Below are 27,000 nucleotides of genomic sequence, written 5' to 3'. Positions count from 1 at the left end.
TCCTCCTAGACAGTAGAGGGAGCTAGGGAAAACCTAGTATATATAGTTAGAGCCAGACAGGAAGGGGGGAGGGCAGTATAGTCCAGGAGGCTAGTCAGTGCAGTCTAGCCTGCCTGAGGTTCCTGAGCAAGAGAAGCTCAGAAGATTCCTCCAGGGGAAGAGTTGCCTCCTGAGAAAAACTAAGTTCCTACAAAGTACAGTGCAGAGCAAAATTGATTCCAGCCAAACTTAGAGCTGAAGGGCAGAAGGATCCATTTAAAGCAAAGAGACATATACCTGAGGAAGTTTTCCCTAACCAAGGATAAAGCCAGCAATAGGGTTCACTGCAACGTGTGTTCCTCCATTATTACTCCAATAAATCGGTGTGCCACCGTTACCGGCACTGGCATCATGAGGATCTTGCCACCGACACATAAAAAAAAACAGCAATATCCAGGACACCTCACCTACCATCAGGCCTGGTCCCTATACACAGAGAGTGCCCCAGAGACCCCTGTGCCAGCCTCTCCATCACTGCTGTACGTCTGCCCAGGGTATATAAAAGACTGTGAGTACTACAACCACCCTTGGTCAGTAACTACCCCTGTGACCTCACCATTCGCCTGATCCTGCAGGGCTGCGTACTGCATATTTTGGCATCACGAACAGGATACGAATATTCCTATGCCATTGAAGAACCTGAACTGTGTGCCGTTATTACCTATAAAGTGATAAATGCCCTATCCGTTTATTTGAAAATTGTTGGGCTCAAGAACTGTGAAAAATCGCGGTGTAAAAACTGTATATTGTGGACTGTTTGCCGCTTCTTAAGTCACCGTTTGCTGTCAGTGAATGGACAGCCTCATGCCTAAAGATGGCCGCCTAACCTGCAACATCCAGGGCACCTCACCTACCATCACACCTGGTCCCTATACACAGAGAGTGCCCCAGAGACCCCTGTGCCAGCCTCTCCATCACTGCTGTACGTCTGCCCAGGGTATATAAAAGACTGTGAGTACTACAACCACCCTTGGTCAGTAACTACCCCTGTGACCTCACCATTCGCCTCACCCTGCAGGGCTGCGTACTGCATATTTTGGCATCACGAACAGGATACGAATATTCCTATGCCATTGGAGGACCTGAACTGTGTGCCGTTATTACCTATAAAGTAATAAATGCCCTATCCGTTTATTTGAAAATTGTTGTGCTCAAGAACTGTGAAAAATCGCGGTGTTAAAACTGTATATTGTGGACTGTTTGCCGCTTCTTAAGTCACCGTTTGCTGTCAGTGAATGGACAGCCTTATGCCTAAAGATGGCTGCCTAAGCTGACTGGAATATCGGTACGCCTCGTTTGTGTCCGTTTGGCGCGAAAAAGAAGAGAAGATACCGCCCGGCCTGCAAAAGGAAAAAGATACCGCCTACCTTGAATCCCGGAGCTCAGAGAGGCCGCGCCTATCTCCTGACACTGCGCATGGGACCTCCGCACTACGCAATCTCGTACCTCGCGAGACCTGGACCGCGCATCACCGGAGTGAGTAAACTTTCGGTACTGACCAATTTATTAATATTAACTTTATTTTCGAGCACCGGGAAAGATTCCGATCCTTGCTGGGAGACTGGGGGGAGGTCCCTCGTTAGTAATAAGAGACTTAACCCAGGGGAAAAAACACATCCATTCGGATTTTGGCCTGCTCCGCCGCTCCTTAAAGGGCCATACCCTCGCTGTGGTCACTGTTAGCAACGGCCTAAGAAAGTAAAGTCCAGCATGGGTCTGCATATAGCACTTGCCTCAATAGACCACACCATGGAAATGGAGCAGGTGGCCCCCAATGAGCCTTCTGTAATTCACACAGATTAGAACAGGGCGCCCGCCGCTGCGGCAGCATCCAGCCTGATGCCGCTGACCGTGCCATATTATTTTGGGGCCCCCTGGTTCCCGCGATATTCCAGGGAAGCCCACAAACTGAAGGACTTTAAAGACCAGATCCTGGCCTTGTTCCGGCTCTACCCTATCTCCACTGAGCAACAAATGGAGATCCTCTTAGCACAGCTAGAAGGGGCCGCCCGCAGGGAAGTCATGTCATCTCCCAGCTCTGAAAAGAATAGCCTGGAACAGATTTTTAAACCTCAGGCCTGCCAGACAAAAACTGTTAATGTGAGACCGTCCGGAGCCAGTCAATCCACTGAGGCTCCGGTAACAGATGTGATGGCGGCATTAATGGATCAAGTTAACATCTCACTAAGAGCCTAGAAAACGTATGCAGGAAAATAGAGGAATGGGAAAGACCATTGTTATTGGAAGACGAAAGCCCCCTTCCTCAAAGGCTCCTCCCGTCTGCATATAAAGAGGTCTACCCCAAAGAACCCGATGGGCGACCAAGTTACCGGTTTAAGAATCGCAAGCAGCCTGTCTGCCACTATTGTAAAAAATATGGATATACTGAATCAACGTGTTGGCAGTTAAACGGGCCACCCCCGAGGCCGAGGACCGCCCCTCGGGAGGTAGAACAGTAGGTCCAAAGGATCCAAGTTGGATGCCCAGATACGTAGGGTCTCGTCCAAAAATTAACATATGCATCAACGGGATACCTCTTGAAGCCTTGCTGGATAATGGGTCTCAGGTCACCACCATTCAATGACCCACCTTTGACAAATTCTGGGATTCAAGTCTCCTCACCCAGCCACCGGACTCCTGGCTGGATATTATTGCTAGCAACGGCAAGCCAGTGAAAGTCCATGGGTACTGGGAACCTACCCTTCAGGTGGGAGAAGCCACCTTACCACAGCAAGGTGTGATTGTGGTGCAAGCCGGAGATAAAGGGGGACACCCGTGATCTTAGGGACTAATGTCTTTAAAAATTGTTACTCCAAGGTGCTTGAGGCATTGAACCAATCCATAACTTCAGCTTCACCTGCTTCTAAAAGAGTCATTCAAAAGACTATCAGTGTGCTGTGTGCTCAGCAAAAATTTGCAAATGGAAAAGGAGAAATCTGTACTGCCCGGATTTGGGATAACCGGACGGTAATCCTGCCACCGAATTCCCAGATCATCCTGTGGTGCCATCCTGTGCTAGGGATCCAGGGCCAAGACTATCAAGCCCTAGTGGAGCCTATCCAAATAAAGAATCATCCCTTTGTGCGAGCAGCCAAGAGCCTGGTGACTGTATCTCAAGGTAAAGTACCTGTCCGTTTGTTTAATTTCGGTGATCACCCTGTTACTCTCCCTAAGTACTGCCCTGTTGCTCAGCTTTTCCAGGTATCCTTCCAGGATGTTATCCGTCTGCCTGCCACGGAGATGTTCCAAACCGCACAGAGCAGCAGTGTCCCTGCCAGCGCCTCTTCAGTATCCTGGTGGGAGGAACTTCATGTGGGGAACGAATCCATCCCGAAGGAGCAAATAGAGGGAGTCCTGAATCTGGTGAAAGAGCACCACAAGGCCTTTAGCGAGCAAACACACCATACCCACTGGCTCTCATCCTCCTATCAATGAGAGATACAGACCCATACCACCTACTACCTACCAGTCCGTAAAAGAGATCATGCAGGAAATGAAGGACTCTAATATAACCCAGGACAGTCATAGTCCTTGGGCTGCGCCCCCTAGTTCTTGTTCGTAAAAAAGATGGCAGCATTAGGTTCTGCGTGGACTATAGAAAAATCTGTCAAATCACCCACAAAGACGCTTATCCGTTGCCACACATTGAAGAGTCTTTGACTGCCCTGGGGTCATCAGCCTACTTCTCGACTCTGGACTTAACCAGTGGATACTTGCAGGTACCTATGGCCTCGGAAGACCGGGAAAAGACTGCTTTCACTACGCCTATGGGCCTGTTTGAATTTAATTACATGCCTTTCAGACTGTGTAACGCTCCAGGGAAGTTCCAGCAGTTGATGGAGCGTTGTTTAAGCCATAAGAACTTTGAGACTGTGCTGCTATACTTGGATGACGTCATTATCTACTCCAAGACATATGAGGATCATTTAAAACATCTGGCTGAAGTGTTTCAAGTCCTCGTTAAATATGGCCTTAAAATAAAGCCGTCCAAGTGTCATCTGCTGAAACCAGCAGTAAAGTACCTAGGGCACGTTGTTAGTGCAGAAGGAGTCCAGCCTGATCCTGATAAACTTCCTGCTGTCTGTAATTGGCCTACTTCTACCACGGTGAAGGAGATGAGAAGTTTCCTCAGCTTTGCAGGATATTACAGACGCTTCATCCCGCATTTTGCACAGATTACGGATCCGATCCAGGAACTCCTAAGGGGGCATCCCAAAAAGAGTTCTGTCCCTGTTGAATAGAATGAAGAACGGGAAATTGCCTTCCCTCTCATAAAGAAGAAGCTGACTGAACCCCCTGTCCTGGGTTACCCGGATTATCAGAAGTCATTTTGCCTCTATACGGATGCCAGTAAAAGAGGCCTGGGAGCCGTGTTGGCTCAAGTGCAAGACAACAGATTCCTGAGGGGAAACGATCAGAATTATAGTTCCTTCAAGCTGGAGTTCCTTGCTTTAGTGTGCGCTGGGACTACCTTGCTGCCACTCCGTTTGTCGCCTTCACTGACAACAATCCCCTGGCACATCTGCATACAGCCAAGTTAGGGGCTCTGGAGCAAAGATGGGCCTCCCGCCTTGCCAACTATGACTTCACTGTGAAATACCGGGCAGGCCGCTCAAATGATAATGCTGATGCCCTGTCTCGGCTTCCCACTACAGAAGCACCAGATCAACCAAAGGATGCCTGGGAAGAAGTGGAGATGCCGGCGTTTTATAACAAATTCACTAAGCAAGATAATGTTCACACTGAAAATCACTTAGCTGCTGATCCCTCTCCACCGAATAATCCTGAATCCAGAGGCGAACAAGAAAGGTGGATTAGGCTGCAGTCAGAAAGTAGAGTCCTTGGTGAACTGCTCGACTTCCTTACCAGCGGAAGAACTCCTGAAAAAGTTTGCAGGAAGAGTGCAGACCCAGAACTATTGAAATTGTGGAGACATCGCCACCTACTCTTCCTTCAAAAAGGCCTGTTGCTGAGAAGGAGCCTGGATCCTGTGTCCTACGATAGGGTGTACCAGATCCTCATACCCCGTCGAGATGCCAGTCTGGTGTTAGAGATGTATCATAACCAGTCCGGACACTTCGGCGTGCAGAAAACTGAGGCCACCATTCGCAGAAGGTTCTATTGGATTGGGATGAGAGAAGACAATGAAAAATGGTGCCGGGAATGTACTGCCTGTGCTGTCGGGAGAAGTGAACGCCATGACCAGAGAGCGCCTCTCCATCCTATAGTGAGTAAAACTCCCCTGGAGCTTGTTGCCATTAATCATGTGAAGTTGGAGCCAAGTCGCTCAGGCTATACTTATGCCATGACCATTATTGATCACTTCACTAAGTTTGTTGTAGCAGTGCCTGTGAAGGACCTGACAGCCAAGACTGCGGCGGAAGTATTCTGGAAGCATTTCCTCCTGCCCTACGGCTGCCTAGAGAAAATCCTCACCGACCAGGGGTCTGCGTTTGAATCACAGTTGTTCCAGGAGATGTGCCTGCTACATAATTGCCAGAAGGTCAAAAAATTAATCAAACTCTCATTGAAATGCTAAGAGCAGTACCCCCTGAGACAAGGTGTAATTGACCTACTCTGCTGCCACAACTTATGTATACATAATGAAGTGAAACTGCGGCTCGGATGCGGACCAAAACAACGGTCGTGTGCATAAGACCATACGGATACAGAATGCACACAGAGTCATTTCCTTTTTTTGGGGGGGGGCACATTGAAATGAATGGTTCCGCATATGGACGCAAAAAACAAGAACGGATATGGGAAAAAAATATGTTTGTGTCCATGACCCCTTAATGAGGGCTGACCCTGTTTATATGGGGTATCTCTGCCTTAATGGGGTCTGACATGGTTTATATGGGGTGACTCTGTCTTGATGAAGTCTGACACAGTTTATATGGGGTAACCCTGTCTTGATGAGGTCTGACACGGTTTATAGGGGGTATCTCTGCCTTAATGAGGTCTGACACGGTTTATATGGGGTAACCCTGTCTTGAAGAGGTCTGACACGGTTTATAGGGGGTATCTCTGCCTTATTGGGGTCTGACATGGTTTATAGGGGGTATCTGCCTTAATGAGGTCTGACACAGTTCATAGGGTGTATCTGCCTTAATGAGGTCTGACAGTTTATAGGGGGTGTCTTGATGAGGTCTGACACGGTTTATAGGGGGTATTTCTGCTTATTGGGGTCTGACATGGTTTATAGGGGGTATCTCTGTCTTAATGAGGTCTGACAGTTTATATGGGGTATCTCTGCCTTAATGGGGTCTGACATGGTTTATATGGGGTGACTGTCTTGATGAGGTCTGACACGGTTTATATGGGGTAACCCTGTTTTGATGAGGTCTGACACGGTTTATAGGGGGTATCTCTGCCTTAATGAAGTCTGACACGGTTTATAGGGGGTATCTCTGCCTTAATGAAGTCTGACACGGTTTATAGGGGGTATCTCTGTCTTGATGAGGTCTGACACGGTTTATATGGGGTATCTCTGTCTTGATGAGGTCTGACACGGTTTATAGGGGGTATCTCTGTCTTGGTGAGGTCTGACACGGTTTATATGGGGTAACCCTGTCTTAATGAGGTCTGACACGGTTTATAGGGGGTATCTCTGCCTTAACGAAGTCTGACACGGTTTATAGGGGGTATCTCTGCCTTAACGAAGTCTGACACGGTTTACAGGGGGTATCTCTGCCTTAATGAGGTCTGACACGGTTTATATGGGGTATCTCTGTCTTGATGAGGTCTGACACGGTTTATATGGGGTAACCCTGTCTTGATGAGGTCTGCTACGGTTTATAGAGGGTCTGTGGTACTTGGCTTTGTGTATGGAGGCACTGTGCTTCTGTCTGTCCTCACAGAGGCGCTGTCTCTCTGGCAGCTCTCCACTAGAAGCAGTAGGGCCAGTATAAACGCATCAGGAAGTTTGTCCCTTCCTACGCTCCGTATATTGTGTGCACCGTCTTTAGTCTTCCCCCATGTGCCGGTAGAAGCAGAGTGCTAGCAAGAGAACGAGTCCCCGACATGTCTGCAGATAAAGGAGAAGTGGATCTTAGCGGAGCGAAGCAGAATACCGGCATGTGGCTGGTTAAGGTGAGAGACTGGCGCCTGAGCCAATGCCAGTCTAATGCCGAGGCTGGAGGCACAGTATTATGGTATTATACGTATTTAGCTGTGTCCCTGTTCGGTCACCAGGTAGCCATCATGCGGGGCTATCGCCTGTGAGGACGGGTCACTGTGCAATGCCGGGAATTGTGGAGGAGAATGTGGAGCAGTTGCATATGGCAACCAATCGGAGCTCATCTCTCATTGTTCAGAGTCACTTTGGAGAATGAAAGTAGCATCCTGATTGGTTGTGTGTGGTGGCTGTGTCCGTCTCCCTGCACTGTGTGTGCAGCCTACAGGTGAGCGGTCCGGGAATCCACTCAGCAGCTCATCCCTCAATGTCTTCAGCAGGAAATCTCTGGCCGGTTATGTTATTAGCTTTACTTTCCAGTTATCTGAATAGACTGGAACTGATTATCATTGTTCTGTTACCACTGATGACGCACTTATGGCTCTGACAGCCAGTAATATTTTAAAGGAATATTTGGGACGGACTGGGAACTTGAAGTGGCCCTATTTTGTAGTAGGGCCACACTGACAGAAGGCAGTGAAAACACAAGTAGGCAGGGCCAGCAGTACCGTATTGTGGCCCATTATACCCCCCAACAGAGCCAAATGCCACAGTGCATCAGAAAATCCTGCCCCATCAGTGCCAAAAACTGCCCCTCTGTGGTGGCCAGGGCCAGCTGCCACATTCTGTCCTCTGACTCCAGTTGTCTTAGGCCTCTTTCACACTTGCGTTGTCCGGATCCGGCGGGTACTCCACTTGCCGGAATTACACGCCGGATCCGGAAAAACGCAAGTGAACTGAAAGCGTCTTCAAAATGCGTTCAGTGTTACTATGGCAGCCAGGACGCTATTAAAGTCCAGTAGTAGTGGGGAGCAGTATACTTACAGTCCGTGCGGCTCCAGAATGACGTCTGAGCGCCCCATGCGCATGGATGACGTGCCATGCGATCACGTGATCCATGCGCTTGGGGCGCCCTGACGTCACTCTGGAGCGCCCCGGGAGCCGCACGGACGGTAAGTATACTGCTCCCCACTACACTTTACCATGGCTGCCAGGACTTTAGCGTCCCGGCAGCCATGGTAACCATTCAGAAAAAGCTAAACATCGGATCCGGCAATGCGCCGAAACGACGTTTAGCTTAAGGCCGGATCAATGCCTTTCAATGGGCATTAATTCCGGATCCGGCCTTGCGGCAAGGATTTTTGGCCGGAGCAAAAAGCGCAGCATGCTGCAGTATTTTCTCCGGCCAAAAAACGTTCCGGTCCTGAACTGAAGACATCCTGATGCATCCTGAACGGATTTCTCTCCATTCAGAATGCATTAGGAAAAAAACTGATCAGGATTCTTCCGGCATAGAGCCCCGACAACGGAACTCTATGCCGGAAGAAAAGAACGCAAGTGTGAAAGAGCCATTAGGGTACTTTCACACTAGCGGTTTTCTTTTCCGGCGTAGAGTTCCGTCAAAGGGGCTCAATGCTGGAAAAGAACTGATCAGGCATATCCCCATGCATTCTGAATGGAGAGCTTTTAATTCAGGATGCATCAGGATGTCTTCAGTTCAGTCATTTTGACTGATCAGGTTGGAGATAATACCGCAGCATGCTACAGTTTTATCTCCGGCGAAAAAAACTTGCCTGAATGCTGGATCCGGCTTTTATTTTCTATAGGAATGTATTAGTGCAAAATGCCGGACATGCGCAGACCAAAAAAAGGTGAAACAAATAAATGCCGGATGACACAAGACAGATCTGGCATTTCAATGGATTTTTCTGACTGATCGGGCATTATTGAGACTGATCAGGATCCTGATCAGTTTTACAAATGCCTTCAGTTGGCATACATTTTGCCGGATCACTCTGCTGCAAGTAGCCTTAGGATGTGAATACAGTTGGAGTTAGGAGTGGATTCTCAGATCGTTACTTACCCTGGCTTTGCGGAGGGCTCAGGAGGCCCCCTGGGCATTAATTGCCAGGAAGTATCCCTGTAGGACCATGGCCAGTCCAGCCCTGGGAATATTAGAGGGGTGTTCCAGTAATGAGAAGCTATTCCCCATCCCCTGGATACTGGGGAAGTGACACATCTTTGGGGGGGTCTGACATTTTGAACCAGGTCCTTATTTGAGTATATGTGCAACACCACTCTAGACATTCCCTATGGGACTGTCGGAGACACCTGTGCACAGTGGTGGTACACATGCTCAACCAGCACTTCCTTTTGAATGGGAGACACAGAACCTCCATGTTCAGTGGAATTCCCAGCAGTCAGACCCCAAGTGGTCTAACAGTTACCCGCTATCTAGTAGATAGAGGATAACTTCTTGTTACCGGAATACCCCTTTAAAGTTGCAATATAAACATTAGTATATGCCACCAGATTCATACCAGTAATGATTGGAGAGGTCCATTGTTTTTGACCCTTATTGGTGTCTAGTTCAGTAGGTCCAACAACTGGTCCTGGGCGCTGAACTGAGAAACCTTTACTAGAAAAAAGTTTCAGTTCCAGTCTAATGGACACTGGTTGTATATTGATGACCGCTGGGTATTGAAGAGTTTTTCCAGTATTCATGGCCTATCCTTTAGGATAAGCCATCAATGTCAATAAGTTATGGTCCGTGGTAGCGGAATCCATAACGGGATTCTTAGATAACCTGAACCTTGTACGCTTATTAGTGAGCTGTCGGGAGCCTTCCACGGTCACCAGAGCTCCAGTGAGCGTGGCAGCTCCCTGGAACAGCTGATCTGCAGGGGTGTCGGGGCTGGGACCCCCACTGAGGAATAAAACCTTTTTCCTCCCGTCAATCGCCTGTTCGCTAGCGGAGGAGACCACTGCTATTACATGCAGCAATCTCATCCGCAGCATGGGGAGGAGCTATCGCTATGCCATCACTCGTCCCCATGCTGTATAGTGGTTTGCCAGCAACAGATCGTTTATTAGACAGGGTGCGATCTGCCACCTGCAAACAATAATTTTTTTTAGCATGTCAAAACATTTGGATTGCCAATGTTCGTGGGCCAATCGGCGGCAGTATTATACTGCAAGATGATTGCTAACGAGTGTTAATGTGAACGCTTCTTAGCAATTATCTGCTGAGAAATCGGGCAGTGTAATACAGGCTTTAGTTGGACATTGACAACCTACAGATAATAAATAAGTATTTGAGATGTTTGGCAACACATGTTTTCCAGGATGTCCCCTATGACAGCACATGGGAGATTGGCCTTATAGGTCTTTGTAGGGACAGAAAGCAAGAGAGTTTAAAAGGCCCCTCTCCAGTGTTCTTCCTGCCCCTACAGGGAGTTGGCAAGAGAGGCCGTTTTTAGGGTTGAAGAAAGGAAAAGGATTGGAAGTAGCCACATGGTTACTAGGGCTGGAGCTGGGTCGGGTGGTGTCCGGCCATTCCTCCCAGTTCCTCAAGGCCCTGCTAGTACCTTTTATGCGAGGTTCCCTAGCATTGCCCAGTATACCTCTTTCCTCCATGGCCACGGTATCTGGTGGCCGATGTCGCTTCCCCTCAGGGGACTCTGGGCTCGGCTGTGCACACTTCTCCTCGGCATCGCAGGTGGGAGTTGTGACGTCACTTCCAGGGTGGCTCCGTGTACAGGAAGTGATATCGTGTTGCTAGGATCCAACATGGTGTCACCCAGCGTTTCCATGCTGGAGGCCTGGTGTTGGGCCTCACATGAGGGGGTCGACTCTCCCCTAGGGGATTGAGTCCCTCTGAGGATGGGGGGGGCGGACCCTTAAGGTAAGACCTATATAAAGGAACCAGCAAGCAGCTTGTCTGCTGTGTCAAATGGAGGTCCAATTATCTACCAAGCCTGAGGTGGCTGGCGATCTCCCTGCTCAAGTTAATTACCCATACCCTGGTCTGTTTGGTTTACTTGTGTGCCTAGTACTAAGGGAGAGTTCCCTCTTGTTTGTTCCTAGGGAGAAAAGGATCTGGGACATAGATCCCAGACGGAGCCTAAAAGTAAAGCAAGGAAATGTTTCCTGTACTAAAAAGCTACAGGAATCATACAAAAAACTATTATGCCCTGATTATATTGCCAAACGTCTGAAGGAGGAACAGCCGTCCTTCCCCTCTGATCTGAGGTCTATGATAAGAGAAGAAGTACATGCTTCAGTCTCAAGTTTGATTCCTCCTCCACCTGTTTCACCGCCAGTATAAAAAAAAACTAGAATTCAGCTGGAATCTGATTCAGATGAACAAGGCAGGAATACTTACTATTCTGATGGGGAATTAGAAGAAGAGTTAGTCTTTCCTTCAGTTTCTTCTTAAGACCAGAAAAAATATAATTTTTTTTCTTTGGAAGATTTAGACTGTCTACTATCGACGGTAAGGAAAACCATGGAGGTAGAGGAGGTTCAGCAACCTAAAACAACTCAGGATGAGATGTTTGGCGGATTAAGGGCAAAGAAAAAATAAACTTTATATTCCTCTGGAATTCAGAAGTTGTCTTCTTTTTAATCCCGATGACACTAAATTATGGGAAGAGGTTCCAAAAATAGATGTCCAGGTAGCTAATATTCCAAAAAAGACGACGACCATCCCATTTGAAGACTCGTCCCAATTAAAAGATACCATGGATCGAAAATCTGATGGGCTCCTAAAGAGTCTGGGAATCTTTATCAGCAACAATTAATACTGATATTGCCGTCACGTCTGTAGCCAGAGCAATGGGATTATGGCTCAATCAATTGGAGAACCATTTAAAGGTCAAAACATCTAGAGAAGAAATTCTAGAATCTCTACCTCTGCTAAAAATGGCTACAGCTTTCATGGCGGACGCCTCTGCGGAATCTGTCCGTTTTGCAGTGAGAAGTGGAACACTAACAAATACTGCTAGAAGGGCCTTTCGGCTCAAGACCTGGATGGGCGACATAGTTTCTAAGAACAAGTTATGTACAATATCGTTCTCCATTTGCTATGTATTTGGACCAGTACTGGACACCATTTTAGAAAGAGCTGCTGCCGAGATAAAGGGATTTCTTGATGAGAAGCCCAAGAAAAATCAGCCCTTTCGGAGAGACAAACAGACAATCCCTATACTCAACGAGTAGAGGGAAGGGAAAATCTGGTAAATGGAGCTACCCGAAAGAGGGGAGAGGGAGAGGGTTCCTTCTCAACTCCAATAACACAAATAATCCCAGTAAACAATGACACCATCCCTGTGGGGGAAAGACTTTCTAATAGCCTGGCTATGAGCTGTGCGCTGCGATTGGCCAGCAGTGCAGCAAGGGACACGCCTCCTACAAGAAATCAGTCAGAGGGAGCACAGACACCGGAGCCTATACCGGGCGAACGGAGCGGCGCCCAGGCATACTAGTAAGTGCAGGGGGACGCCTGGGCGCCGCTCTGCCCACTGATCTAGTTAGTTTTTCGTTTGTACAGTAGTGAAAGGTCCTCTTTAAAGTGGGTATTTCTCCCATGTGCTGTCATGGGGGACGTCCTGGAAATCGGTAATTAGTCTTACTGGATATATATATATATATATATATATATATATATATATATATATATATATATATATATATATATATATATATATATATATAATATAAATTTTATTTTTTCAGGAGTCCCAACATGACAGCACCTATATTATCCCCCCCCAAAAAAATGTTTTAAATAATTTATGTATATACATTTATATATACTAATAAAATTACAATGTGCTGTTAACATTGTGACTTTAAATATATTAAACATTCTGCTGTAGTGATTTTATAAGACAGTGGGGTGGGGCCTTTTAAACTCTCTTGCTTTCTGTCCCTACAGAGACCTATAAGGACAACCTCTCATGTGCTGTCATGTTGGACAGGACAATGTAACCAGACCTGTAGTTGGGGACTTTATAGCTATTCTCTGGTAATTTATGGGGCATGGAGAGCTTACAAGTCAGGAGAAATGCCATATCCCAGGAAAATTCCTGTCTAGCACCTATTCCCATGCTGCTAAATTTGGGAAGGGGGAGTTTGAGTCTGACTTCCAATTAACAGTCGGTAGATCAGATAGGACAGTATGTGTCTGGACTGAGGATTGAAGAATGACCAGCTTATTGAACGTTTATGGTGTATATGGGGAACTTTCACACTAGCGGTTTTATTTTCCGGCACTGAGTTCCGTCATATGGGCTCTATACCGGAAAAGAACTGATCAGTTTCATCCCCATGCATTTTTGAATGGAGAGTAATCTGTTCAGGATGTCTTCAGTTCAGTCACTAAACGGCGTTTTGGACGGAGGAAATACCTCAGCATTCTGCGGTATTCTCTCCACCCAAAATTCCCGATCAGTTGCCAGAATGCCAGATCCGGCATTAATTTATATTGAAATGTATTGGTGTCGGAACCGTCATTAAAAATGCCGGATCCGTCCTTCCGGTAAAAATGTGAGAAAAGAAAAAAACGGATCCGTTCTTGCAATGCATTTGTGAGACGGATCCGCATCCGGATCAGTCTACAAATGCTGTCCGTTTGCATGCAGATTTCCTGATCCGGCAGGCAGTTCCGGCGACGGAACTGCTTGCCGGATCACTCTGCCACAAGTGTGAAAGTAGCCTATGTCATGCTTTGGATGTTTTCTGCAAGTCCCATTCAGCTGAATTGGACAGACGCATAAATTGTTGCAGCAAATCTGTTGCATGTGAATATGTACTTTCACACTAGCGTTTTTCTTTTCCGGCATAGAGTTCCGTCCTAGTGGCTCTATGCCGGAAAAGAACTGATCAGTTTTATCCCCATACATTCTGAATGGAGAACATTCTGTTCAGGATGCATCAGGGTGTCTTCAGTTCAGTCTTATTGACTGATCAGGACGGAGATAATGCCGCAGTATGCTACGGTTTTATCTCCGGCCAAAAAAGCTGAAGACTTGCCTGAATGCCGGATCCGGCATTCAAAATACCGGAAAGCTGGATCCGTGAAAAAAATAAATAACACTGGAAAGACGGATCCGGCATTTCAATGCATTTTTCAGACTGATCAGGATCCTGATCAGTCTTACAAATGCCATCAGTTGGCATACGTTTGGCCGTATCCGGCAGGCAGTTCCGGCGACTGAACTGCTTGCCGGATCACTGTGCCGGAAGTGTGAAAGTAGCCTTAGTGTATTCAGGTCTTAGAACTTTATCTTTTCGACTGGTCTCTTAATCCAGCGCCTGACTCACTTCTTTCCAAACAGCACATTGAGACGCTGTTGGGCTGCCTCCATAGATGTCTGGTTGTCAGTCTTGCTATATGCAGGGTCTGCTGATGTATATGTAGTGTGTACCGCCAAGCGAGTCACTGAGGAATGGATCATGGTGCTCAAAGACTATAAGGGTTTGTTGACACTGCATAATTTTGAGGCCAAAAAACCTGGCGTTGATACAGAGCTTAATTCACGAGAAATCTTCCTCTGAAACTCAGGCCCATCTGTAGCAACATTTTTAACTCTGTAAACACCCGCGAAATACATACCAAATGGCAAACACTGCAAAGACTCAATGAGGGAGATTTATCAAAACTGGTTTAAAGTAGAACTGGCTTAGTTGCCCGGAGCGACCAATTAGATTTTACCTTTTATTTTCCAAAGAAGCTCTGAAAAATAAAAGGTGGAATCTGATTTGTTGCTATGGGCAACTAAGGCAGTTCTACTTCACACCAGTTTTGATAACTCTACCCCAGTATTTCCAGTGTTGACCCTTCTTTTTCAAGACTTCTGCAATTTGCCCTGGCTTGCTGGATATCAACTTCTGGGCCAAATCCTGACTCGCGACCATTTTTGCCTAATCCGTGCTTGGAGTTTATCACAATTTTTATGTTTTTGTTAGTCCATGTACTTTTTGAGAATTGACCACAGGTTCTCAAAGGGATTGAGATCTGAGGAGTTTCCTGCCCATGGACCCAAAATTACACAGCAAGATAAAGGCTTTTTGGAAGGGCAGCAAAGAAGTCACTTCTCTCCAAGAAACACATCAAGGACAGCCTGACTTTCTGCAGGGATTGGACTGTAGTGGACTGGGCTTGAAGCCCCCTTCAGACTGTTGGCGACATTTAGAAAAATGGTTGTCTAGAGAAGAAAAGGTGAGTGCTACCATAAGATCTGTGTCATGCCAACAGTAAAGCATCCTGGGACCATTCATGTGTGGTGTTGCTTCATATCCAAGGGAGTGGCCTCAATCACAATTTTGCCTTAAGAAAACTACCATGAATAAGAATGGTGTCAAAACATCCTGTAAGCGCAACTTCTCCCAATGATCCAGGAGCAAGTTGGTGATGAGCAATGCTTTTTCCAACATGATGGTGCACCATATCACAAGGGAAAAGTGATAACTATTGTTAGTTGCTCAGGGAACAAAACTTTGAAATGTTAGGTCCATGGCCAGGAAACTCGCCAGATCTCAATCCTTTTCAGGACATTTGGTCAATGCTCAAAAAGCAGGTGGACAAACAAAAACACAGACATTGTGGACAATTCCAAGCAATTATTAGGCAAGACTGGGCCGCCATTAGTCAGGATCTGGCCCAGGAGCAGCAAACTTTGTGAAAACCAAAATGTGTCAGTCTCAAAGCCATGACTGTATTTAGGAAAAATTGCAATGCAATCTGAAAGCACCATGTTAGGCCTTGTCCACACTTCAATTTTTCACGGCCCTTGATTTAAATGTCTGTTTACACATTAGTATTTTTTTAATGACCGTGGGTCAGTAAAAAAAAATCGCTGAAACGTACACTACTTTGGTCCATGGCCCGGACCAAATACGTCCATTGAAGGCTATGGATCCGTGAAAATCATGGACACAACACAAATGGCATACATGGTGTATCTGGTTTTGACGAAAGACTGATAGGAAATGCTCTTAAAATTCATTTTCAACTGAGCAACATCTGTTGTTTACAGATGACCCATGGAGGGTGTAAAAATTGATACACGGACCAAACACTGATTCTTTACGGACATCTTCACATATTAAAAAAGGATGCTTTTTTCGTCGTACGTAATACTGAGACGGAAATCTGAACAAGGCTTTATAGAGCAGGAGGAGCTGAACAGACATGTATATGGTTTTGTGGGAAAAGATTCAGTAAAACCTGTTATTTATATTTCTACTTTTTTCACCTCCTGTGAATACCTCTCGGTACAGGAGGAAGGTGTTATCATTGACATATTGTAGGAACTTGTTTGCTCAACAAGGAGCATAAAAATAAAAGCGCGCTGCTCTGCTATTTATACAAGTTATTTATTAGAAACATACTTAACTCTATAAATCACTATAAAGAGAAGGCTAGCTATGTGTTTCAGTGGCGGGCCGCCAGCTTGATCAGGCTTCATCAGGTGGCTGCCCGCCACTGAAACGTGTAGCTAGCTTTTTATTTATTGTGTTTTTATGTGTGTTTTTAATAAATGACTTTTATAGATGGAGCAGCGTGCTTTTGTTTTTCTTTTTCTGCTCCTTGAACAAACAAGTTCCTATGTGTATTCCAAACTCCATCTGGAGGATCCCGGCGAACAAGCGCAGCCGCCTGAGGCTACTTTCACACTAGCGTTGTTTGAATCCGGCGTTCAATTCCGACACCGAACTGCCCGCCGGATCCGGAAAAACGTGTGAAAACTGATTACATTTGAATCCTGATCAGGCTTTCGATCACAATGGAAAAATGCATTGGAAAAAACGGATCCGCCATTTATGGACTTTAACTTTTTTTTCCTGTTTTTCGGGTTTAACATGGAAAAGCCGGATCCGTTTTGACTGAACACACGGCGCCGGACCCGGCGTTAATGCAAGTCAATGGGAAAAAAGCCTGATCAGGCGTTCAGTCAAAGTGTTCAGGATTTTTGGCCGGAGGTAAAAATACTGCATGCTACGTTTTTCTGAAAAGCCTGATCAGTCAAAAAGACTGAACAGAAGACATCCTGAGGGACGTACTCTCCATTCAGAATGCATGGGGATAAAACTGATCAGTTCTTTTCCGGATTTGAGCACTTAGGACGGAACTCGGCGCCGGAAAAGAAAAACGCTAGTGTGAAAGTAGCCTGACCTATCCTCTCTACAGGACAGACCACGCCATTTCCTAGTGTTGTGCCTGGATTTGCACAACATTATTCAGTAAGGTATTCTCACCTTGGGTCCTTATCTGGGAACCCTGAAGGTATTTCACAAGGGAGCGCCCCCTATTTTTGATCATTGATTGACAGCCCTGTGTATAAGTGTGCTGTCACTGATAGCACCTCTCCTGTACCCATAGCGCTTCACAGGGCTGCAGATGTAAATGCAAATAGTTTTACTAATTCTTTTCCTACAAAAATACACATCAATCTGCTCGGTGCCTCCTGCGCTTTAACTTTCTGCGTGCAGCTTACACTGCATTTTTTGATGACCGGTCCTCTTTAAAGGGGTTGTCTCATCTCGCTGTTACTAAGGCGAGATGAGACACAGTCCCTGACCACCTCCTGGCTGGGAAACAGCAGAGTGCTCTGGCTCTCTGCTGTTTCAGTAGCTCTCATTACCGTGCATGAGAGCTACTGAAACAGCGGAGCACAACAAGCTATGCTGTTTCCTTAACACAGAAACACCATAGCTTGCTGTGCTACACTGTTTCCATAGCTCTCGTGCACGGCAATGTGAGCTACTGAAACAGCAGAGTGCTGGACCAGTCTGCTGTTACCTGGCCGCGAGGTGGTCGGAACTGTGTCTCATCTCGCCTTAGTAACGGCGGGATGAGACAACCCCTTTAACCGCCTAACGTACGGATGCGTCCGGGAGGCGGTTGATTTATTCCTCCTGGACGCATCTGTGCGTCATCTCACGAGACACGAGACTTCCTGTGAACGAGCGCACACAGGCGTGCGCGTTCACAGGAACGGAAGGTAAGCGAGTGGATCTCCAGCCTGCCAGCGGCGATCGTTCGCTGGCAGGCTGGAGATGCGATTTTTTTTAACCCCTAACAGGTATATTAGACGCTGTTTTGATAACTGCGCCTAATATACCTGCTACCTGGTCCTCTGGTGGTCCCTTTTGTTTGGATCGACCACCAGAGGACACAGGTGGCTGTGCAAAGTAGCACCAAACACCACTACACTACACTACACCACACTACACCCCCCCTGTCACTTATTAACCCCTTATGAACCCCTGATCACCCATGATCACCCCATATAGACTAGTCTATATAGACTCCCTGATCACCCCCCTGTCATCCACGGATACATGGATCGGATCCGCAAAACACATACGGACGTCTGAATGGAGCCTTACAGGGGGGTGATCAATTTCAGGGGGGTGATCACCCATATAGACTCCCTGCTCACCCCTCTGTCATTGATCACCCCCCTGTAAGGCTCCATTCAGACATTTTTTTCGCCCAAGTTAGCGGAAATTTTTATTTTATTTTTTTCTTACAAAGTCTCATATTCCACTAACTTGTGTCAAAAAATAAAATCTTACATGAACTCACCATACCCCTCACGGAATCCAAATGCGTAAAATTTTTTAGACATTTATATTCCAGACTTCTTCTCACACTTTAGGGCCCCTAAAATGCCAGAGCAGTATAAATACCCCACATGTGACCCCATTTCGGAAAGAAGACACCCCAAGGTATTCCGTGAGGGGCATATTGAGTCCATGAAAGATTTACATTTTTGTTCCAAGTTAGCGGAAAGGGAGACTTTGCGAGGAAAAAAATAAAATAAAATAAATTTCCGCTAACTTGTGCCCAAAATTTTTTTTCTATGAACTCGCCATGCCCCTCATTGAATACCTTGGGGTGTCTTCTTTCCAAAATAGGGTCACATGTGGGGTATTTATACTGCCCTGGCTTTTTAGGGGCCCTAAAGCGTGAGAAGAAGTCTGGGATCCAAATGTCTAAAAATGCCCTCCTAAAAGGAATTTGGGCCGCTTTGCGCATCTAGGCTGCAAAAAAGTTGCGCACATGTGGTATCGCCGTACTCAGAAGAAGTTGGGGAATGTGTTTTGGGGTGTCATTTTACATATACCCATGCTGGGTGAGAGAAATATCTTGGTCAAGTGCCAAATTTGTATAAAAAAATGGGAAATGTTGTCTTTTGCCAAGATATTTCTCTCACCCAGCATGGGTATATGTAAAATGACACCCCAAAACACATTCCTCAACTTCTCCTGAGTACGGCGATACCACATGTGTGACACTTTTTTGCCGCCTAGGTGGGCAAAGGGGCACACATTCCAAAGAGCACCTTTAGGATTTCACAGGTCATTTTTTACACATTTTGATTTCAAACTACTTACCACACATTAGGGCCCCTAGAATGCAGGGCAGTATAACTACCCCACAAGTGACCCCATTTTGGAAACAAGACACCCCAAGGTATTCCGTGAGGGGCATGGCGAGTTCCTAGATTTTTTTTATTTTTTGTCACAAGTTAGCGGAAAATGACAATTTTTTTAATTTATTTATTTTTTCTTACAAAGTCTCATATTCCACTAACTTGTGACAAAAAATAGAAAATTCTAGGAACTCGCCATGCCTCTCACGGAATACTTTGGGGTGTCTTCTTTCCAAAATGGGGTCACTTGTGGGGTAGTTATACTGCCCTGGCATCGCCGTACTCAGGAGAAGTTGGGGAATGTGTTTTGGGGTGTCATTTTACATATTTTTTTTTATACAAAGTTGGCATTTGACCAAGATATTTCTCTCACCCAGCATGGGTATATGTAAAATGACACCCCAAAACACATTCCCCAACTTCTCCTGAGTACGGCGATACCAGATGTGTGACACTTTTTTGCAGCCTAGGTGGGCAAAGGGGCACACATTCCAAAGAGCACCTTTCGGATTTCACCAGTCATTTTTTACAGATTTTGATTTCAAACTTCTTCTCACGCATCTGGGCCCCTAAAATGCCAGGGCAGTATAACTACGCCACAAGTGACCCCATTTTGGAAAGACACCCCAAGGTATTTTGTAATGGGCATAGTGAGTTCATGGAAGTTTTTATTTTTTGTCACAAGTTAGTGGAATATGCGACTTTGTAAGAAAAAAAAAAAAATCATCATTTTCCGCTAACTTGTGACAAAAAAAAAAAAGTTCTATGAACTCACTATGCCCATCAGCGAATACCTTAGGGTGTCTACTTTCCCAAATGGGGTCATTTGTGGTTTTTTTTCTACTGTCTGGGCATTGTAGAACCTCAGGAAACATGGCAGGTGCTCAGAAAGTCGGAGCTGCTTCAAAAAGCGGAAATTCACATTTTTGTACCATAGTTTGTAAACGCTATAACTTTTACCCAAACCATTTTTTTTTGCCCAAACATTTTTTTTTTTAATCAAAGACATGTAGAACAATAAATTTAGCGAAAAATGTATATATGGATGTCTTTTTTTTTTTTTGCAAAATTTTACAACTGAAAGTGAAAAATGTCATTTTTTTGCAAACAAATCGTTAAATTTTGATTAATAACAAAAAAGTAAAAATGTCAGCAGCAATGAAATACCACCAAATGAAAGCTCTATTAGTGAGAAGAAAAGGAGGTAAAATTCATTTGGGTGGTAAGTTGCATGACCGAGCGATAAACGGTGAAAGTAGTGTAGTGCCGAAGTGTAAAAAGTGGCCTGGTCATTAAGGGTGTTTCAGCTAGCGGGGTTGAAGTGGTTAAGACATGACAGCAGCTGGGTAAAAATACACTTATGAACAACAAGGTGTATTTCCCACTGAATCAAAAGGTTGCAGTTTACAGGCCGATTTGTTTATTTCGGTGTGGAATACAGTGTTTTACATTCCAAAATACGCTTGACAAATAGATTTTTGAATGTACCCGAAAGCTGGGTTTACACGTGGGGAGTACAACTTAAATTTGTCATTCGAAATTTTCGTGCAGCAAATCCACAGTGTTGTACTGTATCAGCAAAGTGCAAGAGATTTTAAGAAAACTCATCCACATCCTGTTTGTGTGTAAAAAAAAAATAAATAAAAAATTGCTACGGATCTCCACTGTGGATTTCACTCTTTGCAATGTAGAATATGAAATCCACAGCCATTTCGCCAGCAAAATCTGCACATAATTCATGTGGTTTTAAGCATGATTATGGATGCTTAAAACCACACAATTCACAACTTGACTTTGCCGCTGTATTTTACGTCCCGGGTGGACGTACACTTCGGCTGTGTTCACACTGGAGCAGGTTTACTACTTCTGTAGATGGCATACACTTAGAGGCTGTCTAGACCTGCACCAGTTAGACGCCTGGATACATACTTTTGTCTAAGGCTTGTTTCACACGTCTGAGTCAGCGATCACAAGATGGTCGCTAGTTCATCTGTGAAAATGTCTGAGAAGAGTCTGTTCGTCAGTTTTTGCCCACTATGTATCATCCATATTCCACGTGCACTGCTAGGCTGAAAATGGGGATTTCCAGAGCATCTCTTACCAGCGGTCATACATGATGCCATCCTGTTCTGTCAGAGGTTTTCATAGTCCTCCATGGCCAGGTTTTGTCTACATCACAGACCTAGATAGTGCAGATCCCTGCTGTTTTTCAACTAATTCACGGTCTGTAGAAAAACAAGGTTGTGTGAATGAAGTCAATAAAATCAGTGGATATGTGTACTGTTCATGGAGAACTCGGACAACACACGTCCGTGATTTACTAATTTGTAGTGTTGATCGAGCATGCTCAGCACATGGCGGCATTCGGCCAAATACCGCCTGTGCTCGAGCGGAATGCTAGAGTCTCCTCCCCACACGCAGCTTATAAACGTGCTGGTAAGTACTGCCCTTCACTGTAATGCCATAGCCATGTTGCTTGCTTCCATTACAATGATTGACTGGCCGGAAAGCGTCATCGGGTGCTATATACCACCCAATGACACGTGTTTGGCTCAGTGTTAGGGCTCATTCAGACGGCCGTATGCTGTCCGCAAAAATGCGGATCCATTTTTTTTTTTGCGGATTAGATGCTGTCCCATTCACTTCTATGGGGTCATCTTCCATTGCATGACTCAGCAAAAAAAAATGAAACCTGTCCTATACTTGTCAGTGAAGATCAGGACATGGCCCTATTGAAGTCTATGGATCAGCAAAAAAACTGAATTGAATTAAAAAAATTTGCGGACATGCTGAACTGTCCGCAAAAAAACTGATCCGCATTTTTACGGACAGCATATGGCCGCCTGAAAGAGCCCTTAGCCAGGGAGAGCTGTGCTGAATAAGGGAAAGATAGTGTAGGGAGTGCAATTTTCATTTTTTTTTTTTTTTTTTTTTTCAGTAGAAAAACTTGTCAAAGACCCAAAAGTCCTTTTAAGGACCATTGTTGTGTGTGGCAGCAGCAATATATATTTTTAACGCAACCTACGCTAAATTGCTAAAACGTTACAGACCCAAAAGTCCTTTTAAGGACTGTTGTGTGTGTGTGTGTGTGGCAGCAATATCTATGTTTAGTGCATCCTGAGCTAAATAGCGTGCAATAGTTAGGCCGCTGCAGACAGCGACATTATCTGCGCTACATGTCCTGTGTAATGTGTGCGCAGCCTAAAAATATCTGTGACATCCAGTGTACTTTTTTCCGTAGACGGTGTCCGCTGCAGACAGTGACATTACCTGGGGTACATCTCCTGTGTAACGTTTCCACATCCAAAATACCTGTGACATTCCCTGTAATTTTATATTAGCCGCTGCTGACTTTAGCAATAGTTTAGGCCGCTGCAGACAGCGACATTATCTGCGTAATGTGTGCGCATGCCAAAAATATCTGTGACATCCAGTGTAATTTTTCCGTAGACGGTGTCTGCTGCGGACAGTGACATTACCTGGGGTACATCTCCTGTGTAACGTTTCCACATCCAAAATACCTGTGACATTCCCTATAATTTTTTTATTAGCTGCTGCTGACATCAGCGACATTATCTGTGGTATATCTCCTAGGTGACGTTTCCACATCCCAAATACCTTTTTTATTTAAAAAAATTGTGCATACACTTACAAATCCTATGCTACTGTACGTGTGACAAACTTTCAAGCATATATAACATTTAATATGAAGAAGGCGAGCAGTAAGTGACAGGGAAGTGGGGTGGGCGCGTTGAAACTGTGCCTGCTGCCAGAGCACAAGAAAAACAATCATGCACAATACCTAGCTTCATGTCCCAGTTTGCGGGGCAGCGCAGGACAACGCTCTCGAAGTCAGACCAGTGCGACCAGGTGGTCAGTTGGATTGCAGCAGATGATGCTTCCAGTTGGTTAAGCACCACCCTGTCTTCCACCAAGTCCAGTCTCAGTAGCCAAAAGTCTGGTCAACACATTCCTCACCCTGATCCTCTTTCCTTCCACCATGGAGAGTTTTACCAAACAAGTGATCGCACACTCGGATATTCCGACAAGCTCTTTTCAGTGCCATTCCTTCATTTGGGCCTCTTGACAAGCCCGCTTGAAGAGGAACATGAGATCTTGTGCCCTGATTCCCAAACTCTTGAACATCCACAGTCACAAGAAGATGACGGTGGGGAACGGCAATTAGTGTTTCACGAGGTGGATGATGATGATGAGACACAGTTGCCAATAAGTCAACTGCAGTTAGTGTCTCCAAAGGTTGATGATGAGTATGAGGCACAGTTGTTAAAAACGGAGGTTGTTGTTAGGTCAACAAGTCCAAGAAATCAAAGGAGCCAATTATGGATTTTAGGAAGAAGAAACAAAAGGGACACCATCCCATTAGCATTAATGGTGGAAACGTGGAGATAGTTCAACGTTTCAGATTCTTGGGAGTTCATATTAGTCAGGACCTGTCATGGATAAAAAACACAACAGAAATGACCAAAAAAGGCCTTCAGAGGCTTTATTTTCTGAGGAGTCTGAAGAAAGCACAACTCCCAAAACAGCTGCTTGTCAGTTTTTACAGGTGCACCATAGAATCTGTTATCGCATACTGCATTATAGTGTGGTACTCCGGCTGCTCTTCTGAGGACAAGACCCTCAAGCGCATCATCAGAATGGCTGGCAGAATCACTGGTACTCAGTTACCATCACTGATTGACACCTTCACTGCTCGCTGCAGCAACAGGGCAAAAATTATCTGCGGGGATCCAACTCACCCAGGCCACAGCCTTCTCATTCCCCTACCCTCTGGTAGGCGTCTTGGAGCCCAACATGCCCGCACCACTAGGCTGAAGAACAGCTTTTACCCCAAAGCAATCAGTCTCCTAAATGCTCAGAGATTATTGCCCCTTCCTAGGATAGAAACTACCACAGACTGAAAGTGACTGCTGCATTCATGACCCCATGATGATCTCTTGTCTGCAGTGGTGTCTGAATCAGTGTGTGTATATATACTCATAAGCACTTCCTACTTTGCTCTTGCTATATATATGCTGTGAATAGTAATGCCTTCTAGTGCAATGTTTTGGTTTTTTCTAGTGTAATGCTTTTAGTTTAAATGTCAGTTCTTGTTCCTCTGTCTATGGCATCTAGGATTGCTCCAAACAACATTTCCTTGTATTGTACAGTGACAATAAAGGCATCTTATCTTAAGTCAGGAGGACGAGCAGGGTGAGGAAAAGGAAGAGGAGGTGGTGGACGATGAAGTAACTGACCCAACCTGGGAAGGTGGCAAGCCGAGCGAGGACAGCAGTATAGAGGGGGAGGGATCCACAGCACCGCAACAGGCTGGAAGAGGCAGTGGGGTGGCAAAAGGGAGAAGGCGGGCCACACCAAACAGGCCCGCAACTGTTCCTCGGATACCACCCTTGCTGAAATCTCCCTTGCCAAGGGGTAGGTGTTCTGCAGTCTGGCGCTTTTTTGAGGAAAGTGCGGACGACAAAAGAGTTGTAATTTGCAACCTGTGCCATACAAAAATGAACAGGGGCGTGAACACTAGCAACCTCGCCACCACCAGCATGATCCGCCACATGGCATCAAAGCACTGTAATAGGTGGGCCGAACGCCTGGGTCCACAATCTGTGTCTGCGGGTCACACCACTGCCTCCTCTTCCCCTGTGTTATGTGCTGGCCAATCCCCTGTTGAAGGCATAGGCCCAGATGCCTCCCGCCCTGAACCTGGACCTTCGCAAGCACCATCAGCAACCACATACACTTCCGTGTCCCAGCGCAGCGTACAAATGTCCTTACCCCAGGCATTTGAACGCAAGCGCAAATACCCAGCCACCCACCCACAGGCCATAGCACTAAATGTGCAACTTTCCAAATTACTGGTGCTGGAAATTTTGCCATTTAGGCTTGTAGACACTGAGGCCTTCCGCAGCCTGATGTCAGCTGCCGTTCCTTGTCACGCATTCCCTAGCCGCCACTATTTTTCGCGGTGGGCCGTACCCGCCTTACGCCAGCATGTGTCCCGTAACATCACCCGTGTCCTGACCAATGCAGTTACTGGGAAGGTCCACTTAACCACTGACACATGGACAAGTGCTATCGGCCAGGGACGCTACATTTCCATGACGGCACACTGGGTGAACGTTGTGGAGGCTGGGAGCGAGTCGTACCCTGGGATGGCACAGGTGCTACTGACGCCAAGGATTGCGGGCCCTACTTTCATCAGGGTTTCCGCCACCACCTACGTTAGTGGTTCCAAACCCCACTTCTCCTCCTCCACTTCCACCTCAGAATTATCCTCTTGCAGCACCAGTCAGCCATCAGTCGGTAGCTGGAAGCAGTGTAGCACTGCAGTGGGGAAGCATCAGCAGGCCGCTGATCTGCTTAGGTGACAAACAGCACACGGCAGGGGATAAGAGACCAGACTGAGCTGTGGCTCTCGCCACTCAACCTAGAACCAGGCATTTTCGTGTCTGATAATGGCCATAACTTGCTGGCGGCTTTGGAGCTCGACAAGCTCACACACATACCATGCCTAGCCCACGTCTTCAACTTAGTGGTTCAGCCATTTCTCAAAACCTACCCCAATTTGCCTAAGCTACTGGTGAAGGTGCGCCGCGTGTGTGCCCATTTCCGCAAGTCATCGACAGCTTTCGCCGGTCTGTCAACGCTGCAGCAGCGCTTACCATTGCCAGTTCACCGACTTGAGCACGCGCTGGAACTCGACTTTCCACATGTTGGCCAGGCTTTGTAAGCAGCAGAGGGCAGTAGTAGAATACCATCTGCAACATGGTTGTCGCCTTTCCAGTCGGCTTACACTCTTCACAAACGAGGATTGGCCATGGATGTCTGACCTCTGTGAGGTTTTAAGAAACTTTGAGAAATCAACACACATGGTGAGTGGCAATAACACTATTATCAGCGTCATCATCCCACTTATGTGTCTACTCAAACGCTCGCTGCTCACAATTAAGGCCGGCGCTTTGCATCTGAAAGAGATGGAAATGGGGGAAGACATTACACAGGGTAGGAGGAGGAGGAGGAGGAGGCCACCGCTACAGAGGGTAGTACTTGCCTGTTTGGCACACATGGCTGATATGTTAGGCTGCCTTTCCCTTTTACCCACGCGTTGTACGCATTTTGGACAACACTGATTTCTGTTTGTTCGCCCTTCTTGACCCCTGCTACAAAGAGAACTTCTCATCTCTCATTCCTGTGGTGGAGAGGACGAGCAAAATGGTGCAATACCAGAAGGTCCTTGTAGAAAAATTGCTCCAAAAATTTCCAGCTGACAGCGCTGGTGGCAGAGTACGTAGTTCCTTGGGCAACCGAGGAGGGGAGACGAGGGGGACACACAGCAGTTCCAACAGAGGCAGGGCAACTCTCTCTCCAAGGCCTCGGACCGTTTCATGAGACCCTGATGCGCGTCCTAGTGTCACACGGAGGGAAACATTTTGGAAGATGGTGAAGGAATACATAGCAGACCGCATCAGCATCCTCAATGATCCCTCAGTGCCTTACAACTACTGGGTGTCCAAGTTGGACACGTGGCACGAACTGGCGCTC

At 46.2% G+C, this 27,000-nt stretch overlaps 1 protein-coding gene across 1 annotated transcript in view; it reads left to right on the top strand.

The window, feature by feature from the left end:
• The first annotated feature begins 7,003 nt into the window (after positions 1 to 7,003).
• Positions 7,004 to 27,000, top strand: part of GTF2F2 (general transcription factor IIF subunit 2) — a 247,215-nt gene continuing 227,218 nt past the window's right edge. The window contains exon 1 of the mRNA XM_044286548.1: positions 7,004 to 7,131. Coding sequence (XP_044142483.1) covers positions 7,063 to 7,131 — 69 coding nt within the window. The 5' untranslated portion in view covers positions 7,004 to 7,062. The remainder of the gene's footprint in view (positions 7,132 to 27,000) is intronic.

The sequence above is a fragment of the Bufo gargarizans genome, chromosome 3, assembly GCF_014858855.1.
Source record: "Bufo gargarizans isolate SCDJY-AF-19 chromosome 3, ASM1485885v1, whole genome shotgun sequence".
Taxonomy (NCBI): Eukaryota; Metazoa; Chordata; class Amphibia; order Anura; family Bufonidae; genus Bufo; species Bufo gargarizans.
The sequence above is the reverse complement of the archived record's forward strand: the minus strand, read 5'-3'. Positions and strand labels throughout refer to the sequence as shown.